Source organism: Sinohyriopsis cumingii, chromosome 10 (assembly GCF_028554795.1).
Source record: "Sinohyriopsis cumingii isolate HCF-2022 chromosome 10, ASM2855479v2, whole genome shotgun sequence".
NCBI classification, from domain to species: Eukaryota; Metazoa; Mollusca; class Bivalvia; order Unionida; family Unionidae; genus Sinohyriopsis; species Sinohyriopsis cumingii.
The window spans coordinates 114,818,411-114,843,325 of NC_142970.1; the positions used below are offsets into that span (position 1 = coordinate 114,818,411).

Consider the following 24,915-nt stretch of genomic DNA (forward strand, 5'->3'; position numbering starts at 1 on the left):
TTAGTTGTTCAAGCCAATTTTTGTGGTCTACAAGATCAAAAGCTTTATGAAATTCAACCATAATAGTGCCTACCATTTGTCCTTGATCTAATGCTTTCAGCCATTTATCAATCAAAGATACAAGTGCAGTTTCACAGAGTCATTCTGGCGAAATCCAGACTGATTATCATGAATAAGATTATAAGTGTTTAAATAGTTGAGAAAAGAATCATGTACATGTTTTTCTAGTAATTTGGAGAGACAAGGAAGGATAGAGATGGGTCTGTAGTTATTTACATCATCTTTTGTTCCTGCTTTATGCAGTGGTATAACCTGGGCAGTTTTCCATGTTTGTGGAAATTTATTAGACCTAATACTTTCATTGCAAATGAAAGCTATACTCTCTACAATTGCACGTGCAGATACCTTTAGTAGCCTTGATCAAATCATATCAAGTCCTGTAGCTTTACAATCATCCATTTTTTAAATATATTTCAACACAAATTTGGGACTCATTTAAGGAATTTCAAACTTTATATTGTTTGGCAGTTTTTTTGCTCAAAAATATTTGAGTTCCAGATGATCAGATGAAGTTCTAGGTTCTTTAAGTTTTTCAGCAATTTGAACAAAAATGTTGTTAAAAATAGTTGAGATGTCAGTTGGATTATCAGTATAAATGCCCTCATGATTGAGGGATAAAATTTCAGTTTTGATGAAATCCAACATTTCATTAGTGACATAAAATCTTTTATTGTCCTTCCTTAAAAAAATGTGCCCCTCTTACCCTTTCCTCTGTAGTAAGTTCCTTCCTTGAGCACTGATTTTGTTTCTTTCAATATGTTCTTGTTTCAGTCTGTATTTTTTTCTCTGTAAAAGTATATTGTTAAAGGCATTTTGGCAACAGTGTATTGTTAAAGGTATTTGGCAACAGAAATGTTAAAGGTTAAAGGCATTTTGGCAACAGTGCATTGTTAAAGGCATTTTGACAAAAGTGTATTGTTAAAGGCATTTTGGTAACAGTATTGTTAATAAAGTTCATTTTTGTTCCAGATATGTCAACTACTTTGCGGGACTGTTGTCTGGTGCAATACAAATCAACAGTAACCCCCTCTATCTCCACCATATCCTGATCCATGGGGTTCCCAATTTCGATACCAAGGGTGGTTGTAGGCCTTTCATCAAGGTCTACCAAGGAATCAAAGCCATGTTCACCTCCGGAGTCTAGTGAGTATAATATTTTCTGGATTCCAAAAATGCAGATTTTAACAGTTGTAGTTTATTTGTTATACACTGCTAATATTTATTAATTTTATTTATCTGGCTCTTGTGCAAATATAATAAGCATGTCAACTTTAAAATGTGTCATTATCTATTATAGCATTGGTCCATGAATCTATAAAACCGGTAAACTATAAATTCATCAGATTAAATCCAGTTTTACTGTGTTATGGTTACAAATTAACAGCAATAATATTAACCATTATTTTATATGACAAATTTGGAACAAGTGAGAAAAACAAAAATGGAGTTGTGTTTATTTTTCTGCATGCACTAGTGTGTGAAAAGATAACTGGTGTAGCAGACCATGTTTTGTCAACAGTGGTTTCATCAAATTGTTCATTAAATTTGTTAAATGGTTCTGCATCCTTTTTCCATTTTTTAAAATTTATATTGGACTTTGTATGGAGTTCATTTTATCAAGGGACATCATTTGGTCCCTTGTTTTTGATACAAGGGATGTCATGGTAATTTGTGAGTGGGACAAGGAACATGATGGTCATTTTTTGATATAAGGTATATCATGAGACCCTTGTGTGTGGTACAAGTAAAATCTTGGCTGACTTGTTTTTGTGGTATAAAGGGCATATCACTTCATTATGTGTGGTATAAGGGACATCGTTGGGTCCCATATGTTTGGCATAAGGGGGCGCTTACCAGTTAATATGTACTTTTGAGAGAGTGACGTATGTAAGGTGAAGTAGTTCACATTTAAAACATGCACAATGGAGAGAATGTTGGCATACCTCTATGCTACATTAATGTAATGTGGATGATATTTCTTTGAATATTGTATTTTTGGAAAATTTACATGATTTAAGCACACTGCTAACTAAAATGACTGCTCCCTTGTGTTAAAAAATCAGCCTGAATTAATCTAAAGTGTACTATACATAGCAGCTATTAAAATAGGGAAAATGAATTTTGCCAGACTAGACAATATCAGCTTCTGAAAGTGCAATGAATGAATTACCAAATATATAAAATGTAAAAAAAAGTTATTGGCTCTTTTTTATATAATTTACCTCTGAAGTTCAGGAAATGAAAATGACCAAGTAGAGCTAGCACTTTTTTGAAAGGTGCACATCTGAAGTAAGGCCAAGCTGTATACTCTATAACCCATAGTACACCCATCAATCATATACCAAAGTAAAGGGAATTAAAGGTTCTTTGAATTATACCTAAGATATACAAGGTCCTTTTTAAATAGCCATTATAACCAGTGAGGAAAGCAGAGGAAATTCTTTTTCTTTAAAATCCTAACCCATGCAAAATACGAAACTGTAGAGCGCCACCTAAGGAACATCATGACTCACTTGTGTGTGGTATAAGGGACATCATTGGGTTCCATTTGTGTAGTGTAAGTGAAATCATGGCTCTCATGCATGTGTTACAAATGAAATCATGGCATTTTTTTGGTGCTATTAAGTATATCATTGGGTCCTTTATGTGTGGTAAAAAGAACATAATAGCTCCCTTTATCTGTGGTATCATATATCCTTTGTGGTATAAGAAACATTATGAATTTCTTGTATGTGGTGTAAGTGAAATCATATGTCCCTTGTGTGTAGTATAAGTAAAATCATAGATCCCTTGTGTGTAGTATAAGTAAAATCATAGGTCCCTTGTGTGTAGTATAAGTAAAATCATAGGTCCCTTGTTTGTAGTGTAAAGGAGATATTGGCTTCCTTGTACAAGTGAAATCATTGATCCCTTGTATGTAATGTAAGTGAAATCTAAGGACCCTTGTGTGTAGTATAAGTGAAATCATAGATCCCTTGTGTGTAATGTAAGTACAATCATAGATCCCTTGTTCATAGTATAAGTAAAATCATAGATCCTTTGTGTGTAGTATAAATGACATTATAGGTCCCTTGTGTGTAGTATAAGTAAAATCATAGGTCCCTTGTGTGTAGTATATTAAAGTAAAATCATAGGTCCCTTGTGTGTAGTATAAGTGAATTCATGGGACCCTTGTGTGTAATATATGTGAAATCATAGGTCCATTGTGTGTAGTATAAGTGAAATTATAGGTCCCTTGTGTGTGAAATCATGGGTCCCTCGCATGTAGTATAAGTGAAATCATGGGTCCCTCACATGTAGTATAAGTGAAATCATGGGTCCATTGCATGTAGTATAAGTGAAATAATGGAGTCTCTTGTGTGTGATCTAAGGGATGTATTGTTTTCCTTTGTGTGTGGTATAAAGGACAACATGGGTCCCTTGTATTTGGTATAACAGACATAATGGGTTCCTTGGTTGGTATACAAGGATCTTCTTGAGTCCTTTGTGTATGGTATAAGGGACATTTTGAGTCCCAAGTGTGTGATCAATATATAAGGGTCATCCTGGGTTCCATGTGTGTTGTAGAAGTGACTTCATGGGTTTCTTGTATGTGGTATGATAGTAATCCAGGATCCCTTTGTATGTGAGTTGTATGGGGGACATCTTGAATAACTTGTCTTCATGATAGGGGATATCATGGGTCCTTTGAATGCTGGTATAATGGACATCTTGGGTAACTTGTCTTTGAAATAAGGATATCATGGGTCCTTTGAATGTGGCATAATGGACATATTGAATAACTTGTCATCAGGATAGTGGATATCACGGGTTCTTTGAGTGTGGCGAAGGTCCTTTGAGTGTGGCATAAGGGACATACTGAATAATTTGTCTTCGGTTTAAGGGATATTGGGTGACTTGTGTGCACATCACTTGGGTGTCTTAAGGCAGCACATCATGTGACCTTGTGATTGGTAAGTGGAGGGAGCTCTGTCATAATGTTTTTGAGGAAGAGCATTATAGTGAGGAAGTACTGCACCAGATGACCAGAATGACCTTGCTGTTAAAGTCTTTATTATAGTAAATGTAATGTACAGTTTTAATAAATGTTCTTTTTTATTTGCTGTGTTTCCTAAACTTCATGATTGGTTTCCTCATGATAAATGATTAAGACAATTCAGTCTGTCTGCCCTGGTGGCTTAAGTGGTTAGATCATCCATTTTGGATGTGGGAGGTTGCGGGTCTGAACCCACATACCAAATACTTATAAAAATGGTCCTAACAGCTGCCTCACTTGGTGCTCAGCATTAAGAAGCTAGTGTTAGGACTGGTTGGCCTGGTGTCAGGATAATGTGACTGGGTGAGATGTGATGCTACATGTCTGTGGAATGATGCCTCAATGCTCAATGGTTCAGGATTAAGGTCACATGTCAGTATTTATAGTTTTGCATTACTGTTTTCTTTCAACCCAATATCCTTCAAGTCATCAGAGGTTAAGACAAAACTTGGTGTACATTTAAAAATTATCTTAAGAAGGTGTGTTTCAAACCACATTATGATCTTATCTTCATGGTTAAGATCATTTTTCAATATTTGAAGTTTTCCCACACTTTTCCATGCCATTCTATTACTTTAGATATGTTGGACATTAATGTATGCTTTTATCTCATCTCTCAAAGGTGTGTGGTATACTACATTAGTAGTGTTACATTAGGTGTGTTACATTAGGTGTGTTACATTAGTAGCCCTATTGTTATGGCTGTATGTCAGTATTTTAAATTTTTGATCACACTTTTCTTTCAGCTCTTTAACTCTAGAGTCATTTCAGCTTTAGGGATAAAACTTTATTTACTCTGTATTGTCATTAGAAAGTGTCACTCGTTTGGGGGTCATATTATCAATGTCATAGTTATTTGTCATTATGTTCAGTTTTTCTCTACATCTCCCCCAAATAACTCTGCAGCTCTGACAAAAAAAACGGGTGACACAGATTTCACTGTATATTTTTGGTAACCTTGCCATGCTTGGCAGATAAGTCAATAACTGAATTTGCTTGTTTAAGGATAATTTTTGGAGAGTCATAGAAACTCTATAGAGCGTTGGACTCTTAGTCTGAGAGATGTGGATTTAGTACCCTTCTAGGCCAATATTGGTCAGCGACCTTGGTGTTTCATTGGGAAAGGCACTTAATTCCTGTTTCCTTGTCATGCCATAGCCAATAATGTCCCGAAAATGCTGTTAAATTCAATCAACAACAGCCTTATAGTTATGTAAATTTTTTAAATAGTTCATTACAGGGTGACTTATCCTGTCTGGCAGTTCAGTTTTATGGTTGACTGATTTTGCAGTATTCAGAGACCTTAAATGAACATCTAAAAATAATTTTATAACTAACACATGAAAGACACAAATCCTTTTTTTTCTTCATTAGTTTCAGAAGACTTTCACTTTAATGAAAAAAATTATTTTCCGAACCCAATTTTAGACAGCCAATACAAGTTACATGCATGTCACCACACGTAAGTCATGCCATTGATAGAGATCCCAAAGCACTTGTTGAGGCAATTGACAAATTTTTCATATAAGCAGTTGTTTTACCAGTCTGGGTATTCCTATATGACATGAGTGGTTATGAAACTAATTTGTTTGTGCATTGGTCCTGGTACATACATTTGTTGTTGTTTTACAAATGCTATGACCTGGAACATAATTTATGTTGCTGCTTTACAAATACTGTGTACTGGAACATACATTCTGTTGTTGCTTTACAAATACTATGTCCTGGAACATACATTTTGTTGTTGGTTTACAAATGCTGTGTCCTGGAACATACATTTTGTTGTTGTTTTACAAATGCTGTGTCCTGGAACATACATTCTGTTGTTTTACAAATGCTATTTCCTGGAACATGCATTCTGTTGTTGTTTTGCAAATGATGGTTAAAACACATGCTACATGTATCTGGAAAATTCAAAATGGCCGACTCCCTACATGATTCATCGTCAGATGATGATTTCATTTGGCAAATAATGATAGCGATGATGGTGATACTTTTTGAACACTTTGAAGTAGATGAAATTTATGGAACCGAGAAATGTTTCTGGAAATGAATCATTGAATTGTGAGCCCAAAACTGATGTTAAATATATTTCAAGTGTACTTGCTGGCTGGAGAAAAACAAGTCAGCAGAAGAAATGAACATGGATATAATTTCTAATATTAGTAACACTTACACAGCTGATGAACTCCTGTATGTGTAAGCTTACAATTGGACATGAGATCACAGACATTTGCTGGAATAAATCACAAGAAAAACTAAGTTCTGTGAATATTTACTCAAGAATTTAGGGGGTGTACACTTACCTTTAGGGATCTTGAACTGGCTGTTCATTAACTGTTACCTATTCTACAGTATTTCACAACTTGGACATGTTGGTTGGTAATTATGGATTCAATGTACTTTTAGCACATGATAGGTCTTATGTGTTAGCCAGTTTATTTGGTGGAGTAAGAACCCTGGAATGCCCTGGGAAGAACCAGTGTCTCATGGCAAGCTTGCTCAAATACCCACATTGGCTGAACTGAGATTCAAACCCATACCCAGGTGAATCACTCACACACCTGCAGCTCCCCTCAGTTTGGATACAAATTTGTAACAGACATACATGTATATGGCTGAACCACAAAATAATAGTAACTTTTTTTAGACATATTTGAACTTTTTCATTAAAAATGAAAAACAACATACAGATGAAATACAAAGGTAATTTATTATTTTACCGGTATTTGCACCTGTAAATGTAGACTTAAATACATATCTGAATTGATGCTTATAATAATGTTCAGACTTTGACAATCATTTTCATATAGATTTGTGTGTTTATTACATACTGTAATTTCATTACAGGCAATTGAAAAGCAGAGGGCAATTTTCGTTTCCTTTTTCAAACAATTCAGCATTGCTGGATGTTGTGTAATAAAACTATGATGCACTTAAAGGGTTGATCAGATTTTGTACGAGTCTTTTCCCCCTCTTTCTAACACTACTCATATAAGCCTAATTGTTAAATAATTGCACATTTTCTAAATCTTAGTACTAATATAGGTTGTTTACATTTAGAGGTGAGTGAGTAATTATCAGCTTTCACCAAGTTGCCTTTGGAAAACCTGCCAATAATCTAAACACAGTTAAAGACAAAAATTGGACCCCATTCCAACCTAGCTAAAGGCCAACCTCTGGCAGAACTGTCTTGAAACATGGAAAGATACATTAGAAACCAGGGAAGAGTTTGTGCCAAATTATTTTTAGGCCTAAAGTTAAAGTTATACACTAGTATCAAGGGCAAGTCATTTATTGTGCCCTTATGCACACTATGGAAATATTGGTATCCAGGCTAACGTATTTTATAATTATGTTATAAAACATAATTCTTGTAATTGTTGTTTTCCTTAGGCTATACAAATCAGCCAGTATAACTGGTGGAAGAACCGGGAAAATCCCCGGTAAGAACCACCAACCCACAGAATACTACTGACTCCAGAACTGCCAACCCTCATGATTTTGGAGTGAATTTCACGACTCTCCATAGTGATTCATGGATTCACTCTGCATGCCAAAAAATCATGTGGCAGGCATTGTAAAATATATAATCTATATTTAGAACAGAAGTTTTACAAATGCTCGTTAGAAAAACTTGGGCTCAGCTAATATTTTTTTAAAATGCCACATGTACATACTCATGGCTACTGTGATTTTTGTAAACAAACACTAAATGAAGGCACCTTTTTTGAGTGGGGGAATTTTTAATTTAGATATTGAAAGATTAGCATATATTGTAAATTGCATGAGTTCATATTTTGTAGTGCATGTGCCGATACCACTGTTTGTTAATTGTTTGACCTTTCATTTTCTGGATTAATACTGTTTTGTAATTAGGCTACACTACAGTTAAAATGTTTTCACCTACAGGGGAAAATATGTGTATTCCACAAAAAGTGAAGTATAGATTGGAGTACACAAAAATTGGCCTTGCATTTAGACATGAAACATCGATGGACATTATGCTTTTGCACAATAGTGTGCTGCGAATTTTAGAATTGGGAATGTACACTGGGGCTCATTTCATTGCTTACATTTTATCTGTCATACATGCATGTCGGGTAGTTCTGCGCAACGATATGCCATTTATGTAAACATGGATCACGTGTTATTTTGGGTCAAAAATCCATTTTGTCTCTAGAAAGAATGATCATACTTTAAGAAAAGTGATATTCGTAAAGTGTACGAAAACATCCCACATTTCGAATCGAAAGGCATATGAAAAAATTATCTCAAAATGTCAACATGAAGACTCATTCCATGACCTTCTTAAACCTGTAACCCAGAAGATCCTATTTACTATGTATCTGTTAGAATCATACAAATAAATACATTATATAAAGATGGAAATGTATACCTTAAAAAATTCTGCACCTTAATCCAAGTTTCCAGTTGTGCAAGTTGTCCCACACATACAATGTCATCTGCTACCCAACGTGTCAACTTCATGCTTGAATGGCATTCTCATGAAATTCCCTGGCGTATAGTTTGTTTCTAAATTCTTTAGTAATTCTTCCCCATAAATGCATTACATTCTATTCATTGTTGTCTCACTTCCACATAATTTTTATCCCGCTTTCCATTAATTGCAAATCTGGAGAGTTCGCAGCTCTGGCTAATGGCAAGCTTTCTCACATACCTGTATTGGCCGAGCTTGAGTCTCAAATCCACAAAGACAGAGATGAGATGGCAGTGATCAAGGCAAATGCTCCAGACCACTCAGCTGCCCATGGCCACTCTTGTATTTTGTGTTCATTATCACATGCATCCCTACTGGATTGCTGTTCTGTCCTGCAGCATCAGCATCTTGAATTAATCAGTTTATCCATTCATCCATCCAAGTTAACAGGATTATACAGAAGCTACTTGATGCAAACAATGAAAATTTGTTAGACATGTTTCTCTATATTTGTAGATGGCCTTGTTTGACACATTTCTGTCTGTATGTAGACGGCCTCGATTGATTTCTAGCTGTTTGGGTGATTTTTTAATTGTTTATGTCTTGAATTCCTGGAAATTCTTATCAGTCAATAGAGCATCAGTCTCTTTTAATGGACCCTTGTTTCCAAGCTCATTTACCTCAGTAAATTAATTCTTGTGTCCATCTGTCTGTATGGCACACAGTCTTGTTGGTGCAATTGGTCTATTCAGTTTCTGATTGATTGCCATAAAACTTTGTAAATATTATGGTCACACTTACCAAAAATTGCATGTTTCACTTTGCTAACAGAATTTTTGTTAGAGTTATTGCCCTTTTTGTCTTGCAGCACACCATGACACAATAATGAAATAATAACAGTCTCGTTTGTGCAGCTAGTCCATTTTTTGATGGATTGCCATGAAACTTAAACGTTATGGTCATCACATATATGCATATATAGGATGGTCTTATTAATGTTGTACTAACACAATCTTGTTTATTGCAACTAGTCCATTCATTTTTTGATGGATTGCCATGAAACTTTGCAGTTATTATGGCCATTCCTGGAAATGCATGTCTAAACAAATCAGTTGGTTAATACAATTTTTTTTGGAGTTATTGCCTTTTTTCTTATAACAGTGTATGACACAAACATATTAATGCAGCTACATGTAATCCCACAGGTTTTGATGGACTTCCATGTAACTGTGTCAATAATATGTTCATTATTTGAGGATGTTCATATCAATCAGTTACACAAGTTTGTCAGAGTAATTGCCCTTTTGTCATCTAGTTGAATGTAGTATGTCATGGTATAATCCTGTTAGCACAGTGATGTCAGCATTTTTTAGGTCTGCTAGTCATATACCAGATGAGTTCATGGGCTGCTCTGTTTTTCCATCCATCCATTAGGACAAGTGTTTTTACTACTACTCCAAAACCTCCAAAACTGTTGGAGAATTTACCCACAAATTCATCCCATGGTCATATTTGCTCCTGATTGAAATTTTCACCAATCTGTAATGCTGCCAGGTCGCATGAGTGTGTAAATCTCACCAAATTTACCATTTGTCATGTGATATTACCTATGTGCAAGAACTCATGCAATGAAATGTGAACTATAGTAAATAAAAATTTGTTATGTAAAAATAATCTAAATAAAGTCAGGCTGTGTTTTGCTTTGTGTAAGGTTTTCAACTTTATTCTTAATCACCAAGGTATATTTTGTGCTTCTGGCTGCCTTTTCCATGCATCTTTCACTCTGACTGACTGCACATGATCAGAAGATGATTCAGGTGTACTCAAGACAATGGCAGCCAGTCATCAGCACATTATCAGAAGATGATTCAGGTGTACTCAAGACAATGGCAGCCAGTCATCAGCACATGATCAGAAGATGATTCAGATGTACTCAAGACAATGGCAGCCAGTCATCAGCACATGATCAGAAGATGATTCAGGTGTACTCAAGACAATGGCTAGTCATCAGCACATGATCAGAAGATGATTCAGGTGTACTCAAGACAATGGCAGCCAGTCATCAGCACATGATCAGAAGATGATTCAGGTGTACTCAAGACAATGGCAGCCAGTCATCAGCACATGATCAGAAGATGATTCAGGTGTACTCAAGACAATGGCAGCCAGTCATCAGCACATGATCAGAAGATGATTCAGGTGTACTCAAGACAATGGCTAGTCATCAGCACATTATCAGAAGATGATTCAGGTGTACTCAAGACAATGGCAGCCAGTCATCAGCACATGATCAGAAGATGATTCAGATGTACTCAAGACAATGGCAGCCAGTCATCAGCACATGATCAGAAGATGATTCAGGTGTACTCAAGACAATGGCTAGTCATCAGCACATGATCAGAAGATGATTCAGGTGTACTCAAGACAATGGCAGCCAGTCATCAGCACATGATGAGAAGATGATTCAGATGTACTCAAGACAATGGCTAGCCATCAGCTGAGAAGGCATTGCTTTAAAGTTCCTTTTGCTGAAATTTTACTTGGATTAAGATACTGAAATGTCATTGATAAGATGGACATATATCCGATGACCTCTGATCTAGCAGTCTGACTGAGGACCTTAGATCCAATAGAAAGATTTGAAGTTCCATAGTATCAGAGTCAGCTAGGACTCAAACTGCATGTGACAAAGTCCCCAAAGAACAAAAGAAAAGCTGGGCCAAAATTTCCAAGGTGATGGACATGTTACAGCAAGAAAGCTAGCTGGACTCTACTACATTAGAAAAGGTTATGGGATGGTCTCTTGTCTAGCATCTGTATTTTTCCAGTACCCTGAATTTTTTACACACATTCATCCCATGGTCTGATCGGTCCTAAATGACAAGGGTGCCAGTATGACATCCAATATGATTACCATGGCAGCCAGCTTGTAACTCTTCTCACAAGTGGATGGTTTTCACTGAAAAATGCTTTATTTTGTTATAGTTGGTCCTAAATGAGAATGAGGCCAATTGAATATCCAGTATGGCTGTCATGCTGGCCATCTTGAAAATCTTGTTACCGCCATTCCTCCTGAATGGATGGTCAAATCAGCATGGGGTTTTCAGTAAAGACTTCTTATCATGTCTTGTTGCACCTATCTGTGGTTACTATCTGATGTCCAAATCGATGGCTATATCTATATAGCTGAAAGGATTGTCACATCAAAATAGGGTTTTCACTAAAAGTCTAGTTTGCCCTAAATGAAAATGGTGATAATCTGAGTTCCAATATGGCCACTGCAGTGACTGTCTTGAAAATGTGATCATATCATCCTTGTGGTTTCATTAAATAGTTCTCATGCCTAGTTGTGCCAAAATCAAAATGGTGCTGATCTGTCAGGCAATATGGCCACCATGGCAGCCATCTTGAAAATCTTATCATTATGTCTCCTGAATGGATCTTCATATCAGCATCGGTTCTTCACTAAATGACTTCTTAAGATAACTAGCTAAATAAATATAATGCCAATCTGACATCCAATATGGCCACCATGACAGCCATTTTAAAAATCTTGATATCACAAATATACTTGAACAGAAAGTATTATTGAAGGGGAAAGACCCCTTATCATGTTAAGTTGGTCTTAAATGAAAATGGTGTCATTCTGACATCGAGTATGGCCACCACAGAAGCCATCTTTAAAATTTTGTTATTGATGCTCCTTAATGGAAAGTCATAACATTAAAATATTGCCTATACTCCTTTCCAAATGGGTGGCATCCAGTGGTCTAAGTGGTTAGAGTATCTGGTTTGGATGCAAGAGGTAGAGGATTCTAACCCCAGCTGGGAGGTCGTGGATTCGATCCCCAGCTGAGTCATACCAAAGACTTATAAAAATGATACTTGGTGCTCAGTATTAAGAGGTTAGTTGTAGGACTAGTTGACCTGTTGTCAGGATAATGTGACTAGGTGGGACATGATGCTACATGATGCCCCAGTGTTTGACATCACTGCCGGGTATTATACTGATATGACTGAAAAATTGCCAAAGCTACATTAAAAATCAAAATGTCACACAAACACACACACACACACACACACACACACACACACACACACGGATGTCTGTATCAACTTGGGATTGAAAATGGTGCCAGTTGTACATTCAGTATAATTGCTATGATGATTGTCTTTAAAATCTTTTTGCCACCCAAATACCTCAACCCACCCAAATACCCCAACCCACCAAAATACCCCAACCCACCCAAATACTCCAACCCACCAAAATCGATGATCATTATGACTTGGGGTTTTCAACATAAAGATCTGCATGAAAATGATGTCAAGCCAACATCCAAAATGCATAGGATGGCAGCTATTATTCCTGAAAAATATCAGATATGGTTCCAACACTTGACATATAAAAGGAAGAAGTGGTCTTATTTTAAATTCTTGGAAATTCTATTTGTCGAGCAAAGTGTCAGACCTTTCAGTAGAACTCTTATTTTTAAACCTGTCAAGAACATTTTGCAAATATGGCATGTAATTCTCACATGGCTTAGTGGAAAGGCAAATTCGGTAATGATTTGCATATATTCTCTTTACATTTATTCCAGTAGTCCAGTAATTTACTAATTGAAGGTCAGTGAATAGATATTTTTAGAGTTATACAAATGTTGGCTAGATGTATCCGATGGACATAGCAAGCTGGTTAAGTCATGTAATACTATCATGGGAGGGCAGAATTCTAGAAATTTAGACATGTTATCTTGATTTTTCTACGTTAGCCTGCACATACCTTTATGTGCTTAGCTATGCCACTATATCGTAAAGATACAGTGCTGGGAAAATATTTTATCACCTAAATAAAAAATGAACCAACTATTTCATTCAGGTGTTAGAAGAACATACACAAGCCATGGAAATCCCGTGTAGACTGCAGTAGCAATGAAGTCTATCTGACCTTCTAGAACAGTGTTTTATTTTACTTCTTCAGATAACATTGATGCATGATCTATTAGTGTTGATGGCATTTAGTTTTAATGATGACAGATGGTTTCTGTGTATTGTCCATATCAGAATGAGATAAGTTCAGAGCAAAAACAAATTATAGGGCCTATTTCTTTTTTGTAAAAACAAAATACCTGGCCTATTTTAAAGTAAAAACAAATTATCAGGCCCATTTTGGGGATAGAAACCAAATACCTGACCTATCTTAAAGTGAAATCAAATAATTGGGCCTATTTTTAGGTACTATATATAAACATGGATTTTCAAAACCGATTAGGAATATTATACTCTCAGCATTTTTAGAAGCATGTTTATAAGACCATAGTTTTTTACATTTTGATTGATGGGATGGGGTAAATGATCTGTGTATAGAACACAATATTGTCCATATATGACCCACATTTTTCAGCAGAATCTGCCAACACAGAGGTAATTTGGTACAGTTTTGTTCCAATTCTCATAGCCCCTCAGCAGCGCCCCATCTTTATTGATATAATGCAGATGAAAAATGGCTCATCTTTCTTTCCTCTGACAGTCATGCTATTTTTGGGCTCTTTTCATTTCCTCTTCCCACTGAGTAGGTTGTGAATTTAAGTGAGGCTTCCAATAGGGGACCATTTATGAACTTAAAGCTGTAATGTAATGGGTTTGCTTTATTTTAACATCTTTATGAAGTCATTAATTATGCAGATTAAATTAGCATCAGTTGGGCAAGCTAGAAACAAATCTACATGTGTTCAAAACAAAATTGTAAAATGACTATCTTGAAGTGGAATTTCCATTTTAAAGATTAAAATAATGAAGTACATTCTGTTCAGTTTTGCTGTTATTGCAGATATACACTGTACACCATGCATTTTTATACTTAATGTATCCTAAGGACTTCATGGGAGAATAGGATATTATACTGAGTAACCCGCGTTAAATAAAGTATTATTATTATTATTATTATTATCAAATTAAAATCAATAGACTTCTGCTATCGGCTTTATTTCATTAAAGCATTAAACCAATAGGCATGTTTTGTTGTCTGGGAAGTGTCATACATGGTTACGTTGTCAAAATCATTTTAAATAAACATTTTCTGAATTTAATTAAAACAAATGAGGAAATTACATTTGAGGGAAGATTTTTTAATTTACTACTATGGTAACATCATATTTTATCATAGGAAATTATCTTTTATGGTTAAATGTGATTGCGTTTCATTTTATAAGAAATTAATTTAGAAGTAGTTCCTTCCAGAACTTGATCATTAACAAGGTTGGACAAAATATTTTTAATTGAAAAAATGTATAATTGTGTATAAAATATTCTATTAACTTTATAATCTTTATTATCTAATATCTTTTATTTGAGAGAAAATCCCAGAATATTTCTCCCAAATATTTCTAATAGGATGATTCTTGGGACCCAGCCGTCCCAAAATTAGTTTTACAGATTTTGTCCAAACTTGCAGCCGTCCCAAAATTAGTTTTACAGATTTTGTCCAAACTTGCAGCCGTTACCTTTTAATGCTAATTTAAAATAAGTTAAAAAAATGGTGAGGTTCCCGTGCTTATTTTCTGTATGGGATGTCAAGGCTGAGTACATAATGGCCATCACAGTGATTTCTATAATCATGTCATTTGATTGTTTTATTCAGATTTTCAAAAGTTTTTCAGAATTAAGCCATAATAACCTCTCCATATTCATTGCGAAAAGGGCTGTATTTAACAGTAAAGGTCATGATATTTAAAGGTTGACAGTCAAGGTCACAGTCACAGGTTAACAGTCAGAGTCACAGGTACTATTAACTTTATACTCTTTAGGAGATTGATGTTCAGGGCCAATTGAGGTTAGGAACTTTGATAAAAAAAGCAACGTTACATGAGGCCAATATTTTTGAAGTTGTACCAAAAATATTGGATATCAAGGTCAGATTACAGTAGGTTATCCATTTTGGAGAAATTTAAATTTAAACAATTTTATTTCTTTTACTCTGCAGTAATGTGACGGACAACATGCAGAAAGTGTGTATCTCGATTTCCCCCGGGATTCCATTAAAAGGTGACATCCTGATCAAGTGCTATCACAAGAAGAACAAAGCAGGCCAGCGTGAGATCATCTGGGCATGTCAGTTTCATACATGTACAATTTCCCATAATGCCCTTGTCTTCAGCAAGCAGGAACTCGATTATGCTGTCAATGGTATGCATATTTTTTGTGGAAGAAATTTTTTTTTTCTATTTTGTTTTTTGTGTGCATGTCTCTCTGTAGTTGGCACCAGATCAGATCTATAGAATCCATGCCCAAGTTTGTAACAACAGAAAGTAAATAAAGAAAATCAGTCATACAGTCAGTTAAAATGTCTATGTGCCTAAAGAAAAAATGAATGTCTTTTTAGCTTAAGCAGATAATTATATAGTTGAATCAAATGCCCCTGAAGGCACAGGTGTTTGCAAAAGAAGATGGTGATTCTTCAGGCAATATTGACTAAAACAAGAAAGCTATGGGAAGGTTACTTTAGTCCAAGGAATTGCATTGTTCAGTGGGAGCAATGCCAGATTTGTCTGAAAGGTTCTGGGTTCAAATCCTAGCATTGGGTCAGCTACTGTGGAGTGTAGCAGGATGCTTTACTCCAACTGCTTCAGCATGAAATGTTCAAATGCTGCCCTTGTTATTTTTGTTGTTTCAATGACAGTAAACTTTGGACTTTGTTACATTGTATTTCTTTGATTCTTGTTTTGAATTTGAATTTAAAAATGAGATATAAGATAGAAGATTTTATTTCATGTCAAGAAATGAGATGATGATGAGATGTCCAAAATGATGAGATGTAAGATAGAAGATTTTTTTTTCCTTCTCAAGACATGAGATGATAACGTTCAAAATGATGAGATATAAGATAGAAGATTTTATTTGATTGCAAGAAATGAGATATGTCCAAAATAATGAGATATAAGATAGATGATTTTTTTCCTTCTCAAGACATGAAATGATAATGTTCAAAATGATGAGATATAAGATAGAAGATTTTATTACATGTCAAGAAATTAGATGATGATGAGATGTCCACAATGATGAGATATAAGATAGAAGATTTTATGTCATCTCAAGAAATGAGATATGTCCGCACTGATGAGATACAGATAGAAGATTTCATGTCATCTCAAGAAATGAGATATGTTCAAAATGATGAGATTTAAGATAGAAGATTTATTGCATCTCAAGAAATGAGATGATGATGAGATGTCCAAAATAATGAGATATAAAATAGATTTTATTTCATCTCAAGATCCATACTAGAGTTTGTGAGTAGAAAAGTCTTTAAAAAAGTGAATGAAGAATGAAAGTGGAGCAAAGAAATTGATAAATGTGAAAGATGTTTGCAAGGTGCCAACATGTACATTCACCTTATAAGTCAATTCCAATTGCAAACTACACAGAGCCAGATCTACTGTCACATGATGTTCTAACAGATCTGGCATTATGCATTTTGTTTGTAGTAATCAGTAAAACAAACAAAAGACCCTAAACTTCTGGCACAATATGCAGTGTCAGATCATGGTCTATGTTGTTTGAAGTTGGACTGGACTTGAAAAGCATGTATATATATTATACAGAAATATACAGAAGGTGAGATTTTGATAAATTTACAGATTTCACAAGTTTTGTAAGATTTTTTCTTTGTTATTACAGTATATGAGATTACAAAAAAACAAACACACACACACACACACACACACACACACACACATTTTCCTCGTCAGGTCATGAGATATGACTATTCTGGCTGCACTGTGAGGAAGAAACATTTGAACAAATAATGAAATTCATCACTGGAATCTTTACTTTGATGAAGGTCACAAATATATTTACTTTTATGGACAATTTAAAATACCCAAATTAAGCAGTACAAAGTTCTTCAGCAATTGCCTCCTTTTCCTAATGCTCTTCTTTAATTTCAGATCCCCGCTTCCCAGACCAGGGAAAAGTAGAATTCATCTTTGGGGAGAACTCAGAAGAAATGGTTACAGGTTTGTGAAAATTATTTTTCCTCAGTTTCCTGTAGGTTTATCTGACTGACTGTCTGCCTTGTCACTGAATCATTATTCCCCTCCTGCTGCTTGAACCAGGATCTGGCAGATCTTATTCCTACAGCCCAGGGACTACCAGGTTTTAAATTTAGGTAGCCTAGTGGGTTTTAAATGATAAAATGACTGCTCCATAATTTTACACAATTTAACTTGTTTAAATACTTGATGAAGGAGAATAAGTATAAATTGCTCATAAGAAGGAAATGGAATCTTGAAGCAAAGTTTTGTAATAAAAAAAAATGTATCTGGGTGGCTGAATTCAAGATGGGCAACCATATTCTTTTCCAGGTAGCCCTGGGAACTGTTGTATTATTTTTTGAAATTTTTGGGACCCAGTTGACGAAAAGTGGGAAATAAACTTGCGAGACAGATATGAGAACACCCTGCTTTTTATACAAGTTTTGTCTTGTCAGTTTAAGCATCATACATCGTATATAGGCCAGCTGTTATACAAATGTACTATGATATCAGTGAGATCAGAATATACTATGTGGAAAAAATATAATTCAACAAATATTTGTAATTATCGTTTTGTTCTGTTGATTTGTCAGAATAAGTACCTACTTGAATCTGGAATTAGATGATAAAATATATTTTTGATTTAGTTAAATAAATTTTTTCAATGCACAGCAAATTTAGCCTTTAAGCTAGTGATGAATTAAAATTGAAGTTATCCAAAGATGATGCAGCTTATAATATCATTATTATGGTGATCATTGTTGCTATTATTATTATTATTATTATTATTATTATTATTATTATTATTATTATTATTATTACTGCTGTTAGTGTTATTATTATTGCTGCTGTTATTATTATTGTTGTTTTTATTATTATTATTATTATTATTATTATTATTATTATTATTATTATTACTGTTATTATTATTATCCACTAGTGGCAGATTTTAAGTCTGATGTGACAGTGCCAGTTGATGATTCCTCAGATAACCTGGTGAGGTGGGACTCATATGAGAAGTTTGAAGATGGAGAAGGGAAACATGGTAAGTCTCCCTTTTGGGGGTGTTAAAATGTCAAGTTTTTATCTTCTGAGGAAGTAAAGTCCTTTTAAGTTGATTTTTTTTCATCTTCTAAAAGCAAACATTAATAGGTTTCATGCCTGCAAGGTCACATTATCCACAAATACATTACTGTAAATAATGTGATAAGATGCCTGCAGGCAACAGTGTTGTAAATAATATTGTCATTTTCACTCATGCTTCTATTTTGTGTGGTTCATGTCCTTGCCACTATCTATTGCACAAAAAAAAATCAGAATGGAATGAATTACAGAGGACAAATTCTCTTTAGTTACATTTTGCTTTGATTATGCAAAACATTAGCTATGTTACAGAGAGTATCTGTTATGTCTTTTTCATCATATAGATGAGCATATTTTTAGGATGCAGTACCGATATCAATTACATGGAAAAGAAATTGTCCTGCAATCTGTTGCAGGGTCTGTGTAAATGGTCAGTGGTAGTACAAAGAATGCCTCATCAGTATGTGGTTGTGGAGTTATTTGTTGACGATGCTTAGTGCCCTCAGGCACCTAACTGGAATTGTAATCCCAGATTTGCTGATCCTGTAGGATTTTATGACAATTTCTTTCTGGACATTTTAGTTTTAGTTGATCAAAACGTTTCCCCCAAATGATGGTTTCAGCCTGTCTAACACACTTAAAATAGTGTTACCATTACTTCATCTTCTTTAAAAGTGGATCTCTGTCTCTCACACCTGTATGCATATAGATAGGGAGATAGTAATATGAAGAATTGTACAGGATACATAACATAAGTAAAAGGAGTTATTTAGGAGTTTTCTGTCTCAACATTTCATTTAACATTTAAGACCTCAGGCATTTCTATTCATAGTGTATATATATATATATATATATATATATATATATATATATATATATATATATATATATATATATATATATATATATATATATATATATATATATATTTGGAATCCAGAGGTCCAGACGTAAGCAATTTTAAAGTTTCTGTTTGGTGTTTTGGAAGGTCTTAATTTTTAAGGTCTTTTTTTCTCTCCAGAAGCAGGTCTTTTCCACCTGAGCAAAATGAAATACTTTTTTCTGGAAACCTGTTAGAGTGTACAATACACATCAGTTCTTTTGTATTTTGTATCTCTCACATAAATTAAAACAATTGTTAAGAATTACATAGTGGGATTGCACTAAAACTCTCTTCATCAGATAATGACAGTAAGGATAAATACTGGCTGTGTTAGCAAGGCCACTGTTAAGTGAAGTTAAATGTTCATTTCATGGATAGAAGGGAAAAACAGATCATGTATGGCATGGTTAGGCATATACAGCAATTGTTCAGATGTAATGTTGACAACTGCAGATGCTTTGTGTTAAATTTCCACTTAGTGAAAATGAGAGAAACTCAACTAGCAGTGTGCATGTGAGCATACACCAAAACATTCCTTATCATGCCCATGATCAGATATAAAAACTTTTGATTTTCAAGGGGAATCACCAAGTTTGCTGTAACAAGTTAGATGACAAGCAATAAACCTTGCTATAATTTTGTAACACTCTTGAGGTGACATGCATTAAGCCTTGTTATAATTCAGTAATCATAAGATGACAAGCATTAAACGTAGCTATAATTATGTAACACTCAAGGCGATAAGCATTAAATATTATAATTATGTTACAGTCTCAAGATGACGAGCATTAGACATTACTATAATTATGTAACACTCTCATGGTCAGAAATATCAAACATTGCTATAATTATGTAACACTCTCATGGTCAGAAATATCAAACATTGCTATAATTATATAACACTCAAGGTGACCAGCATTAAATGTTGCTATAATTATGTAACACTCATGATGACAAGCATTAAAAGTTACTATAATTATGTAACACTCAAGGTGACAAGCATCAAATGTTGCTATAATTATGTAACACTCAAGATAACAAGCATTAAAAGTTACTATAATTATGTAACACTCAAGATGACAAGCATTAAACATTGCTATAATTATGTAACACTCTCAAGAGCATAAGCATTAAACTGCTATAATTATGCAACACTCAAGGCAACAAGCATTAAATGTTGCTATAATTATGTAACACTCAAGGTGACAAGCATTAAAGGTTACCATAATTATGTAACACTCAAGATGACAAGCATTAATTGTTGCTATAATTATGTAACACTCAAGGCGACAAGCATTAAACCTTACTATAATTATGTAACACTACAGGCGACAAGCATTAAACCATACTATAATTATGTAACACTCTCACCTAGCCAGAGATAGTTTATCAATGGGCTATTGCCTGGTTCAGTTGGTAGATTTTTACTGATGGTTGAGAGCAGTCATTAAAACGTTAAAATGTTAAAGTCTTTAATTTGTTTATATACACGTTGCACTAGAAATTACAGTATATACTTTCAGACTTTGAAAGCATAAGATTGTAATCAATCAGTGAATCATATGATGATAATAATAATAATAATAATAATAATCATTATCATCATCATCTTTGATACCCACCCCCAAAAAATGTGGAATGTTTAAAACCTTTCAGAAATCAACGTGAAGGTAGTATGCTTAAGTTATTTACAGAGCAAATTGATTATTGTGACTGTAAAGAGTGTTTATACAGTAGACTGATTACAGTCTTTGTAAGGAGTGTGTAATATACACAGCAAATTGATTACTGTCTTTGTAAGGAGTGTGTAATTTACACAACAAATTGATTACTGTCTTTGTAAGGAGTGTGTTTACACAGCAAATTGATTACTGCCTTTGTAAAGAGTGTGTTTATACAGCAGATCTTTTACAGTCTTTGTATGGAGTGTGTAATTTACACAGCAAATTGATTACTGTCTTTGCAAGGAGTGTGTTTACACAGCAAATTGATTACTGTCTTTGTAAGGAGTGTGTTTACACAGCAAATTGATTACTGTCTTTGTAAGGAGTGTGTTTACACATCAAATTGATTACTGTCTTTGTATGGAGTGTGTAATTTACACAGCAAATTGATTACTGTCTTTGTAAGGAGTGTGTTTACACATCAAATTGATTACTGTCTTTGTATGGAGTGTGTAATTTACACAGCAAATTGATTACTGTCTTTGTAAGGAGTGTGTTTACACAGCAAATTGATTACTGTCTTTGTAAGGAGTGTGTTTACATAGCAAATTGATTACTGTCTTTGTAATGGGTTTGTAGATTACACAGCTAATTGATTAATTTTTTGTAAGGGGTGTATGGTTTACACAGCCAATTGATTACTGTCTTTATAAGGATTATGTGGTTTACAAAAAAACTGATTACTATCTTTGTAAGGACTGTTTATACAGCAGATTGATTACTGTAAGGATTATGTGGTTTGCGTGGCAAATTGTTTACCGTTTTTGTAAGGAGTGTGTTTACATAGCAAATTGATTAGTCTTGTATGGTTTATGTAGGAAATTGTTTACTGTCTTTGTGTGTAGTTTGCATGCAAATTCATTACTATCTTTGTAAGGGGTGTGTGATTAACACTGCAAATTCTTTACTATTTTTGTAAGGGGTGTGTGGTTAACACTGCAAATTCATTACTATCTTTGTAAGGGGTGTGTGGTTAACACTGCAAATTCTTTACTATCTTTGTAAGGGGGGTGTGGTTAACACTGCAAATTCATTACTATCTTTGTTAGGGGTGTGTGGTTAACACTGCAAATTCTTTACTGTCTTTGTAAGGGGTGTGTGGTTAACACTGCAAATTCATTACTATCTTTGTAAGGGGTGTGTGGTTAACGCTGCAAATTCATTACTATCTTTGTAAGGGGTGTGTGGTTAATGCTGCAGATTCTTTACTATCTTTGTAAGGGGTGTGTGGTTAACACTGCAAATTCTTTACTGTCTTTGTTAGGGGTGTGTGGTTAAAACTGCAAATTCATTACTATCTTTGTAAGGGGTGTGTGGTTAAAACTGCAAATTCATGTCTATCTTTGTAAGGGGTGTGTGGTTAACACTGCAAATTCTTTACTATCTTTGTAAGGGGTGTGTGGTTAAAACTGCAATTTCTTTACTATCTTTGTAAGGGGTGTGTGGTTAACTCTGCAAATTCTTTGCTATCTTTGTAAGGGGTGTGTGATTAACACTGCAGATTATTTACTATCTTTGTAAGGGGTGTGTGGTTAACACTGCAAATTCATTACTATCTTTGTAACGGGTGTGTGGTTAACACTGCAAATTCTTTACTATCTTTGTAAGGGGTGTGTGGTTAATGCTGCAGATTATTTGCTATCTTTGTAAGGGGTGTGTGGTTAACACTGCAAATTCTTTACTATCTTTGTAAGGGGTGTGTGGTTAATGCTGCAAATTCTTTACTGTCTTTGTTAGGGGTGTGTGGTTAAAACTGCAAATTCATTACTATCTTTGTAAGGGGTGTGTGGTTAACACTGCAAATTCTTTACTATCTTTGTAAGGGGTGTGTGGTTAATGCTACAAATTCTTTACTATCTTTGTAAGGGGTATGTGGTTAACACTGTAAATTCTTTACTATCTTTGTAAGGGGTGTGTGGTTAACGCTGCAAATTCTTTACTATCTTTGTAAGGGGTGTGTGGTTAACACTGTAAATTCTTTACTGTCTTTGTTAGGGGTGTGTGGTTAAAACTGCAAATTCATTACTATCTTTGTAAGAATGTGTGTGGTTAGTGCTGCAGATTATTTACTATCTTTGTCAGGAGTTCAGCTTGTATGGTGACTTTCAGATACAATATAAATTGGTTTATGCCCTGACAAAATATGTTGAATGAAAACTTAATAAACAAAAGATTCAGAGCATCAAACCTGCAGTTCGAAAATGGCATTCCTCTTAGAACAAATTGCAGCAATGAGATTGTAATGCACTGATTGCACACAAGTTGCACACAAGACATGATGTACTGAATCATGCATACATCCCTTAGGGTTAGCCTCCCTCCATATATTTTCTGTCAGTGTCCACTGACAGTGGCTCTAGAGCTTATTGACCTGTGAAAAAGAAGTTTTTTTTTGTGAGCTTGATCAAGAAATTTTATCATGATGTGCTGAATCATGCATACCTCCCTAAGGGTGAACATCACTGCAAACCATGTCAGTGTCTAACTGACAGTGGAACAAGTGTTTATGGAGTTGATTGACTTCCACCTGCAAGAAAGAAGTATTTTTGTAAACTCAATCAAGAAACGTTTTCCTAATGTACCCACAGGAGAAATCTTTGAGTATTTGCAGCAATAAGGTTTATATAAAATTTTTAGACCCCATATGTTTGAAGATTTTATATATAAAAAATTATTTAGTTTTTTCTCTTATTTTATGTATTATTTTATGTATTTTTTAAAAGTTTAAAGATCTTAATTTTTTTCTGATTATACTTTAAGTTTAGATTTGTTTGAAATGGTCATTTTCCAAAATCTTTTTTATATATAGTTTTTTATCTTTACATTTGTAGAAATTGTAATCAGCATAATATAGCCTGTGTTTTGTTGATTTAAACAACGTCCATCCATACATATGTGCAAACTCAACTTGTAGTAAACTTTAATACATAATACTGTATAAACATTTGCACTGAGAATTTATTTGAAATTTTTAGATGCATTTTACAACTATTTCGTGGAGGGAATTCCTTATTGCTAATAAATTATTGTCAAGTTAACTGAACAAGCCATCCTTGAAATGATTGCCTTTACCTGAATAAACCCAAGATCAAAATTACTGACCTCACCTATATCTAATTGTCCAGTCAGAATGCAGGATCTGAACTAATCAAGCTCATATCTGTCCCAAGATATAGATTGATTGGCTGTGTCTTTATCTCAATGCCCAATCAAATTAATGGATCTATATCATTCTTAGAATAGTTTATATATTTATATATTCAATTTTAACAACTGTCAACTGTCAATGGCGTTTTGCTAAAATGTTGCAAAGGCAGCAATTATTTTTTGCCCATAATACAGGTACATTTTTTTACTAGCAGTTTAAGTTGATTGTTATCTTGAATAAAAATAAATCACACTTTTTGATCTGCACGTAATAAGAATAAAGTTTCTAAAATATTTTTTTTCTTCTCTGATATCCTCAATTGTAAGGAGATATGATATCTTATCTTCCCAGTCTATATGGATCATTTGGCTCAATTAAGTAGGTTCTCACTGTGCCCCTCTACTATCTGTACTTGGATACTGTAAGATCCAAGATGATGGGGAGGAATAGGTCAGTGTATGAAATATTGGTGCTGTGGCTTGTATACTTATTTTGTGAGGCAACATTAGGG

At 34.4% G+C, this 24,915-nt stretch overlaps 1 protein-coding gene across 13 annotated transcripts in view; it reads left to right on the top strand.

Annotated features, from left to right (window-relative positions):
* LOC149791062 (tensin-3-like) overlaps window positions 1-24,915 on the top strand; it is a 522,379-nt gene that overhangs the window by 356,915 nt on the left and 140,549 nt on the right. For all 13 annotated transcript variants that reach the window (XM_089972994.1, XM_089972985.1, XM_089972988.1 and 10 more), the window contains 4 exons: window positions 1,030-1,203; window positions 15,517-15,719; window positions 17,480-17,548; window positions 18,507-18,611. In XM_089972994.1, coding sequence (XP_089829120.1) covers window positions 1,030-1,203; window positions 15,517-15,719; window positions 17,480-17,548; window positions 18,507-18,611 — 551 coding nt within the window. The remainder of the gene's footprint in view (window positions 1-1,029; window positions 1,204-15,516; window positions 15,720-17,479; window positions 17,549-18,506; window positions 18,612-24,915) is intronic.